The sequence below is a fragment of the Panicum hallii genome, chromosome 3, assembly GCF_002211085.1.
Source record: "Panicum hallii strain FIL2 chromosome 3, PHallii_v3.1, whole genome shotgun sequence".
In the NCBI taxonomy this organism is placed as follows: Eukaryota; Viridiplantae; Streptophyta; class Magnoliopsida; order Poales; family Poaceae; genus Panicum; species Panicum hallii.
Window position 1 is genome coordinate 2,778,520 of NC_038044.1, and position 9,877 is coordinate 2,788,396.

Sequence of the window (9,877 nt, forward strand, 5' to 3'; positions counted from 1 at the left end):
TCAATTGGTTGGGTCTCGTCTCCTATAATTTCTTTACTTTTGGCTTTAATGGTGAAACAATATTTTTCATGGAGTCAAAACTATTTTTAAAAATTATTTACCAAAAGTAGCTTCTTAATGGTAATGTGATAATTCCGAGAATACTTTACAACTTAAGGAGTGAGGAGAAGCTGACAAAGTCATTTTATTTTCTCCCCCTCTCTATTGTAAGCCATTCTGAAATTTAATTTGGGTTTCTTGGGCGAAGTTATTTTATTTTTATGTATTTGGTAGAACTTTACCAAAAATTATTGGAGAAGCTATTGGAGAAACCTAGCAAATAGACCCTAATAATCATCAGGGCTACTTTTGTTATCGTCAAAAGTACTGGTGTTTAATATATTGATAATATAATGAAGGGCATGCAAGACTCGATGAATGACATAGTCAAGCCACTACTTAGTTTTCGATGAATGATGATTGATCTGTAATAATTAATATTTATATATTTGTAACTGGAACAAAAGTAGAAGCATGTATCTTTTTAATATTTTTCAAATTAATACTACAGAAAAGCTAAATGTTAGAAGGTGGCGATTGCCGTTACGAAATTGTTATACTCTAATTCATGCAGAATAGTATATCTTTTTATTATTTTAGTTTCAAGTTAAAGTATATATTGATCATATTCAACTAACTCATTGATTAAACCATTAAATTACTATAAAATTTAATATGGTATATATATTTCTATTAATGTGACAATTTGAAGCTATATTTTTAAATGTAGCTTAATAAATTTACGCGGATATTTAAATAAAAATATTCTATTTCTAATATTTGTTTTCAAAATTTAGTTCTACAGTAATTATATTTAACATATATTTTTATTTACCTTTTTTTAAAATTTATATACAAATTAACTACTATTTTTCTTATTTTTAGTTCTTAATTTTGCTATTCGTTAACTATATTTGACATGAAATGTTTGTGAACTTATAATTCCTTTCTTAACTCAAATTTGGTTATTTATTATTTTTATTTGATCCATACTATTTTTAAGCAATTTTCCTTCCTAATTTGCTTCCTAATCCCTATAAAAATCAACTATTAATTTATACATCTTAAATTTATCTATTTATTGGTCATGTTCGATATAGACTCTTTAGTCAACTACTAATTTCCTTATGCTTTCATTTTCGAATGTTAGCTATGTACTAATAATAACTCCTGTCATTGCTAATTTTCTTATTTTGTAATCCTGAATTCAGCTATATACTAACTTTATTCGATATGGACTCTTCGTACTAATTTTCTTATTTTTTCTAAATCTAACTTTACCAATCCGGTATGGACTCTTTGTCATGTTCTAATTTTTTTCTATTTTTAGTTCCAAAATTAGTTATTTAGATATAGTATTTGAGTTAGTTTAGACTGTTAGATCTTTATAAAATTCAATGGTGTAAATTCTTCTTTTTTAAAATTATTTAATGTGGAAGTTTCTAGACCTCCTCGGTGGACGTTGTAGCTTTCTTTAACACTCTTGTAAATCTTTTTTATCAAGTGCTAATTGTTTTATTTTTATATCCAAATGTAGCCATTTACTAATTGTATTCGACGTAGACTCTTTGGTTAAGTACTAAATTCATATTTTTGAATTTTGAATTTATATATTTACTAATCCTATTTGGTGTGGGTTCTTTGATCATGTTCTATATTTTTTATTTCTAAATTAGCTATTTAGTAAGAGTCTTTCACATGGACTCCTGAGTTAGTTCAGACCGTAAAATATTCTTTATTTTAGATTAACCATACAATGGCGAGTCATCCGTCGCCCCGAACCACCGATGCGTGCAGCAGGTCGTGGCAAGGGAGGCAAGGTCACCTATTGTCGTGTGGTCGGGTTGACCACCATCCTGTCGACACGGAGCAGACCATTGCAGTGGTCCCAGACTTCCAGATGGTGGAGCTTGTTCAAGAAGTCGAGACGGTCGCCGGATCCAATCCGGTGCGCCATCAAGGCGTGCACGAAGATAGACGGGTAGGGTAGGAGGAGGGTCTGGCTACGGCAGTAGAAGGCGTCGAGGCGGAGAGGGAGGAGGTCCACGCGCAGCGGCCGTCTAGTATCGATGACGGAGCACCAGTGCTTGCGGACGCGGCGTGATGCTGCGAGACTGCAAGGCGAGAGGCGGTCGAGGACGTTGGCGAGTATGTCGCCGGGGCAGCAGCTCTAATCCATCATCTTGGCTGGCGCTGTCTTGCATTGCTTCATGACATCTTTGGCTTCGTTCGGTTGGAACAGCCAGACGATGGTGCCACCTTCTATGTACTATTATTTGGCACGGTCATCTAGGTCTTCTAGACATAGCTAGCACTGATCCTATTCTTTCTATTTAATAACAACAGTGAGCTACGATCTTAATTAATATTATGCATGTCATCTTTATAATATCGTTCCTCGTCATGGGCATTGAGAATTTTTAATTTTTCTAATTTTAAAATTAATTATTTACTAATCATATTCGGTATGGATCTTTTTATCATGTCCAAATTCTTCTTCTTTTAATTTCGAAATTAGCTATTTAGTAATAGTATTTGATATGAACTTTTGAGTTAATGTAGACCGTTGGATTTTTATAAAATTTAACGGTGCAAATTTTTTTATTAGATTAACGTGGAAATTTTTATACCCTCTCGACGGTCGTAGTGGTTTTTTTAACATTTAATATAGATAAAAAGATAGATAGATGAGCTCGGAGGCGAACGCCGGAGCAAGCCGGGATCGCGCCATCGCGGAGGAGAAACAGCGTCTCCCTCCGCCCTCCGGGGTACCTATCCGCCAAAGCCGCATGGCGCGAAACAAGGCGGTCGCTCGCGGCGGCGCGGGGAAAGCCAGGCCGGGCTTCGACACGGCGCAGGCGATGATGGCGCCGTCGAGGCAGCTGTCGCGACCATGGGGACGGACGCCGGTGACAGGGTAGCGCTTTGACATGGCGGCTAGAGCTGACGATTTTGTAGCCGGTAACGTGTCGCGCGTCCGGCTGTGGCGAACGGGGACAGCGCGCCGCCGGCCAGCAGTGGCAGCGGCAGGCATCCAGGCCGCCAGGGTGGACGGTATCTGGTTTACCGTCCCCCCGGACGGTATTTCAATAACCGTCCGGGCCCGGGGTCATCCGCACCGTCAGATGTAAAGCGTGCGGACAGGATCGATCCGATCGGTTGGGCTCAGAGAGGTCGGAACGTTGTGTGGGCCAAGCGGAGGCCCAATTACGGAGGACCCAACGGCCCAAGCGTGCGTGACCAGGAGGGACGACGACTCCACCGTTTCGTCTTCCTTGGTGGCCGGCCTCCTCCGCGGGGCTCGTCGGCTTGTCGCCGGCGGCCGGCGCTCCTCGCCGATGGCATTTAGCCAACGAGTCGGTCGCACGGCTGTCAGCGAACGGTGTCGATTCATTTTCAACGAGCCCTCTCTGCTGCTGCTACTGGCCCTCTGCCCCTCTCTGGTCGCCATCACGGTTGTTGAGATGCCAGAAGCTGTATGGTGGACTTGATCGGCAGGACCAAAATCCGGATTCCTCCCTGAAGAAAACGCATCCTGATGATCTCCATCGCGACGTGCTGACGCATCAAGGTTCATTGCACCTAGACGTGCTTGCAGATCCAATCCCTTCATCTGTCACTCTATCTGTTGTTGCACGCACAGAGCCGTGGCTACTCTGAAGTCTGAAGAACACACCACTTTCAGTTGTGCAAACCGTGGGGGTTTAACCACCATCCCCTCCCAATGCAGTGCAGTTCCAGGAGCACTCCGCTGATCCCACTCTTAATCCCTGATAGCCCCACCTCACCCAAGAGATGCTGTAAAATGTAAGGGGTTTTGTGAAAATAATCGGATCGCGATTAATAATCGCGATCCAAATTAGGGGGTAATTTGTAAAATAGAAGGGGTATTTTGTAAAAGCAGGTTTTCTTCCTCCGCTCGCCGGCCGGACTTCGCCTCATCCTCCGCCGTCCGCGAGGCGCGAGCGCCTGTTCTTCGGCAACATCGACGGCGCCTTCACCTCCCCATCCACAACCTTTCACCTACGTGGCTACGTCCTCTCCAGTCTCCCATCATCAGCTACGCCTCCTATCCCCTTCCTCTGGAAATGTTCAGCTTCCAACATCAACGGTGCTGAGGATGGGCTGCGGACCAGGCGGATGGCCGTGCGCTGCGACCTGCGAGGCATGGAGGAGAAGCTGCGTGTCCACCTCCACCAGGAAGTGGGCAATGTCCTGCGAAGATATAGTTAACGATGAGTGAAGATAAGCTTCTTCAGGTGGCGAGTGGTAGCCGCTGGAAAAGTTACTCTTGCTCGAGTTACCGATCCCTCCCAAAGTCACAGTCTAGATCGTTTCAAGTAAACGATGACTGTTGCTGTAGTGAAAGAGGCTCTTCAGGTGTGTGGTGATTTGGGTACCGTACTGCTGGGTGCTCAAGTTATCTACTAGCTAGTCAAGTGGTTGCCACTCAAGAGTTGCGCAACGCAGATTTACCTAACACAACTTGAACGCCTGAGAGACGAAATCAGACACCCAGTCTTACCCTCTGAATCTGAAACAACAGTGTCATCCTCTGAAATGAGCTCACGTCATCTGTTTATGTATATGTAATGCTTATACATTACACCGTAGTCGTGAAACTGTTCACGTTCGTGCAGAATGAACGAGGATAGGCAGGCTCTTCTGCCAGAAAATCACCTACTCCAAAAGCAACAATCTGGTCCCATGACCTTTGTCTGGACTATGGACCGTCAGTTCAACTGACCACAGATGTGATATTTTCCTTCATTTCTTAGCTTGGTACCTAGTGAGCATTAGCTGATGACAATGCTAATTTGGAATGGCACCGATCCCCGCTCTTCAGAAAAATGGAAAAAAAAGAAAAAGAAAAGGAAAGCCATGATTCCCTCTGGGTTTCGGAAATCACAGCTGAGATCGTTTTAAGTAAACCATCACTGCTACGCCACTGAGAGCAACTGCACCGGCCATCAATCCAACATGAACCGGCGATATCCCACTCCTGCTGGGAGGTGGAGCCAGCTCCTGTGATGGTTTTGTCACTTCAGTATACAAACCTGGGTCTTCAATGTGCAACTTCAGCACCTGAAGGTGAACATTCAGTTTGGTCAGGTGGGTTGAGCAGGCAACTCCTAGCTCTATAACTAGCAATTGAATAAATAACCACAGAAGGCAAGAAGAATGGTTACCTTCAATCCAGATGATTTGGCATAGAGCACAGCACCAGCGAGATCGGAGTCTGTCGTCAGCAGCACTCGGTCACCTTCATCATCTTCATACTACACAGAACAAGACCATTTAAGTTGGTTACTGTAGTCAAATACGGATAATCCTTTAGTAAATGGAATGATTATTGAAATTTGCTTGTAGCGTCACTGACAAAGCACAGAAAATAATGACCATGCAAAGACATGAATGACAATACACACGCTCGAAGCACATAAACACAGTGAAATTTTTCATGGACAGAACAAGGAAAACATGCTATCAGGTATGGGGGCAATTAATAACTATCCTATTGGACCCTGGGAATATTCTCAATCCAAATGCTCTAGATGCGTACTACATTATATGATAGCTGAATAGATCACACACACAATACATTGATTATCAAGGGATAATACAAATCACATATATAGGCCTACAACCAAAGGCTGTTGGGCAGGCGTGATCCGCACGGGTAGGAGTCCCAGGCATGCACGAGCACAAGCCTGGCATGCCGCACAGGAGATAGACTAGGATTCTAACATCATAGGAATGTAATCATGCCATTATGCCCAAATACTAAACCTTACCAAGAGTTGTACTGTTTCCTTTTCATCTCTAATACTTAATCTTTGTCTTACAGAAGACACAAGCTCATCCAAGCTCTCAGAGCCTGCAGCAATGAATTATGACAAATTAATAACCAATTATATTTGGAGAATTGCAGCTATATTATACATCTGCAGGTAAAGTATGGAACAGGTATTATACCACAAGTGAATCTATGCACACGGCCCTTTCTGTCTTGAAGCTTAAAGGCAAATGAATTGCCAATTGCAGGGGGGTAAATGCTACTCTTTCCATCTCCAGCCTCTGATGGCAGGAGTAAAGATACCTCACTGAGCAATACAAGGAGAGTTGTATTAGAGGAAAACTGAAGAAAAAAAATAATCCTCTAAAGACCCATCAACAAACCTATGGCTATCGAATTCCTCATCTGGAGGCTCCAAAGCAAGAGCAGAGTCCCAGAACCTCTGCATTACTGAGTTTGCTACATCATTTACAGTTCCATTCCCTCCTTCAACCTACAAGTAAATAAATAGATTGACAAATTCAGCTTATGAAACAGAACAGAGCTGAACAAAGGAGTATGGAGTTAAGGATCACCAATTGAATGGTTGCATGGGTAAGCTGTAGGACGTCCAGGCAAGCAGCAATTTGTCCATCTGTTTACAAAAATGAAGAAATTAGATATGTAAAAGATGAGTGACATAAATATATTCACAGACAGACAGAAATCAGGTCGCACCTCTGTCAATAACAGGAATATGCAAAAATTTGCCATCATGCATTATATGTAATGCATCAAGAATTGTTGTATCTAATGTGGCACAATCTGGATTGGCAGTCATCACCTGACAAAGTTATAACTAACACAGTTAGTGTACAAGCAACTAAAACAAAACTTAGATAATGAGAATAAGGAATAATGTAAATATGGTGGAATACCTTTTCTACTAGGGTCAACTCAGGGGAAATATTTTGTGCGACAACACGCATAAGTACATCTTTTGAGCTGCATAGCATGATGATATGTCAGTAAATAATTAGCAAGTAGATCATGTGCCATACTTTTTTTTACTAATATAGAATGCTTACGTAAAGATCCCCTGCAATGTGTTTCCTGTAGTGACAACCACCGAATTAACTCGAAACTCTCGCATTTTCTGTGCTGCTACACACACAGGATCTGTAGGCGAAACAATTGCTACCCTGGAAGTTGATAGCATAGTAAGCTCAATGTTCTTTTTATTGCTAACAATTGAAAGAAAATAGTCAGAGAAACGAATGTAGTACTTTGTGTTCTCTGTGATGATGGTTGACAAAGATGGTTTGAACATCCTCTCCCTTAGAGTTTCAATTAGAGCAGAAGGAGCTGTAATCATAGAAAATAACTACCTTTAAATGATTGGTAACGTAACAGAAAGTTAAAAAAAGGGTTACAAAACATAGTAACAAAAAATTAGATGGATATAATATAAGAATGCAACAGTAGAGCAGGATATACCGAAGAAGTTGGTATGATATGAATTTTCGTTTCACTTGGATTTAGAATGATAAGGTGTACCATGAATTTTTATTTTCTAAAATATACCTTAAACTCAATGTACTAGCAAGACAAAAATGGTTTTTGAATTGAGATAACATGTCTTATGAAAGACCTGAAAAGTTGCCTCCTAATTGACGTTCAACCCCTTCAACAGCAGCTGCTATCGCACTTCCTTGCTCTGCAGCCTTTTCCAGTCTTGCTATTGCGTCATATAGGCATCTTGCAATGTCCAGCATAGCAATAACCTCACCATTTTCTACTACAGGGAGGTGTCTAAATTTCCCTAAAATATGAAATAACATATTGGAAAAGCCGATGTTAGTGAAGAAGGAAGCGAATATACAACTAAGTGTCAGGTCTGGGTTTCAATGCAAGGACATGAGAACAACCAGCCTCCCAGTATAGACACCTATATTGTTGTTCAAATCATATCAGAAACTCAGCAACATGCCAAATGAATCCTATATATCTAACCATTCCGATCAATTCATCTGTTGCTGAAAAATTGAGGACTGAGATACAATTCAGCTAAAGATGCCTAATGATCTACCCAAAATTATGTTTTCATTGCAATTACGATAAGCAAGTTAAGCTGGTTTGATAGTGACTAACCAAAAAGTTTTCATCACGTGATAAAATACAAGATGATATTTTTTCAATATGAGGTTGTGTTTAAGACACACTGACTCAGAAAAATTGCATATTGGCAACGGAAAAAAGATGCGAGTTGCACAAGAACTTCATGATGTAGCCAATACTGTTGCGAAAAATGTACACAAATGGTTGGGGTACTACAATTACATGTATCAGAGAACAGCCTGTAGCATAATTTAGTGACAATAACAAGTTTACTGTTTAAACTTGCTCTACTTTGTTGTCATATTATCCGTACAGACATTTATCTCATGAACTCTATCAAAGGGAATGCCTCACTAGTCACTAGACATACCTTGAACCATCTTCTGCAATGCCTCAATTGCAAGCGTGTCAGACATCACATAAGTTGGATTGTGTGTCATGATCTTGGACATGATGGTTTGCTCCACCCTAAGCCCCTCAGCAATTACCCTTGTAGCTATGTCCTGCACCCCAATTTGAATACAAAAGAAAATGAACAAGTCACCTTGAAAGTAGTAAAAATAGGCCATCACCTGCTTGGTTAAAAAGCAATTTACAAGGCTGCTCAACAGAAGTCTCGAGCAAACCATCGTCATTTTACCCTGACTACTTAGATGGTCTTAGCTGGAAACTAACTACTAAGCACTTAGCTGGAAACTAACCACTAAGAAAGTACAAGAACATTATCTTCCATTTTCAGTTCTAAAGACAGAAGGGGGAAACATAAATGGGATATGGAGTGGTAAAACGAAATTGCAATGAATCGACCAAGTTTGGTCAAAAATTGGCTTGATCAAAAGCTCCAAATAAAAGGGAGCTTTTTTAACAGAAACAGCCACTTGCTAAGCTCCAAACCTACAATCTAATCCAAACATGTGGCATTTTCGACTCCTGTTACATCAAATTCAAAAACTGTCACCTTTTCCTCTGCTCTGAATGATTATAAAAGGCACAATGGAGCACATTATGACCATTAAATTCAACCCAAAAATTAAGAAAATAAAAAAAACACCACCTTGTCGGTGACTATGCCTGAGAGGAGGCCTTGGGCGTCGGTGAGGAGCACGGCGTCGACCCGCCGCGCCGCCATCCGCCGGCACGCATCCGACACCGTCGTCCCCTCCGGAATCGTCAACGCCTTGGACAGACGCAGCTTCTTCACCGTCCTCTCCCCTCTGCCCAAACAAACAAGTAAAAATCCAATCTTTGCCGGTCCCGGTTCGAACCGAGGGGACGAAATGGAAGGAGATAGGTGGACTAGGCTCGCTGCGCGCTTACGTGAGTTGGTGGGGAGAGGCGGGCTTGGAGGCGACCTTCCCGTTCCCATTCCCGTTGGCGGCGGCGGCCGAGGGGTCGTCGGACTTGCGGGAGGAGGCAGAGGGCGGCCGGCTGCGGGTGCGGCGGCTGGGTGGCGCCGCGGAAGCGGCTGCGCTCATGGCGAGGTTTGCGGCGGGAGCTCGTGAGGCGGCGGCGGCGGCGGCCGGCGAGGTAGGAGCAACAGGTGGACCGGTGCTTCTGCTCCGTTTCTCCTGGTGTCCTGGGCTCCTTCGTTAGCGTGTGGACGTTTTGCGTTCCAGCCACTCCGGTCCTGGTTATCACGAAGAATAATTACTCATGCTTTGAGAGTTTTCGAGCTATGTTCTTGCTAGCTTTGGTCGGATTTATGAAACACCGTTTCGCACGATTAGAAAAGAGGCAGATACCACATCTAATTTTGGAGAGATTTCATGAACTCCGCTAATTGAGGATGGCTAAAGAAAAGAAAAGAAATTTATAGATAACATGATTTTTTTTGAAAAGGAAGATAACATGATGTTGTCACCGCCTCACCAGTCCCATCTCGCAATGCACAAGCCCATCGAATCCTTTTCAAAAAAGGGATTTCAGAACCATGAAAAATCTAAG

General features: G+C 42.2%; 1 protein-coding gene across 1 annotated transcript; it reads right to left on the reverse strand.

The window, feature by feature from the left end:
- Positions 1 to 4,585: 4,585 nt before the first annotated feature.
- Positions 4,586 to 9,589, reverse strand: LOC112887565 (CBS domain-containing protein CBSCBSPB3-like). Its single transcript, XM_025953756.1, has 14 exons — positions 9,251 to 9,589; positions 8,988 to 9,147; positions 8,304 to 8,436; positions 7,467 to 7,637; positions 7,102 to 7,180; positions 6,904 to 7,017; positions 6,754 to 6,820; positions 6,554 to 6,659; positions 6,412 to 6,470; positions 6,220 to 6,329; positions 6,016 to 6,143; positions 5,835 to 5,917; positions 5,229 to 5,318; positions 4,586 to 5,124 (listed from the first exon to the last, which is right to left on the reverse strand). The coding sequence occupies exons 1-14, from the start codon at positions 9,406 to 9,408 to the stop codon at positions 4,945 to 4,947; spliced, it is 1,638 nt and encodes a 545-aa protein (XP_025809541.1). The 5' UTR covers positions 9,409 to 9,589; the 3' UTR covers positions 4,586 to 4,944.
- Positions 9,590 to 9,877: the final 288 nt, after the last annotated feature.

Bases quoted from the DNA above. Each gene is read 5' to 3' on its own strand.
- LOC112887565 (XM_025953756.1), bottom strand. From the start codon at position 9,408: ATGAGCGCAGCCGCTTCCGCGGCGCCACCCAGCCGCCGCACCCGCAGC. The intron at 6,144-6,219 runs GTTTGTTGATGG...TGTATTGCTCAG, and splicing joins GAGGAATTCGATAGCCATAG to TGAGGTATCTTTACTCCTGC. The intron at 5,918-6,015 runs GTATAATACCTG...TCATTGCTGCAG, and splicing joins TGTGCATAGATTCACTTGTG to GCTCTGAGAGCTTGGATGAG.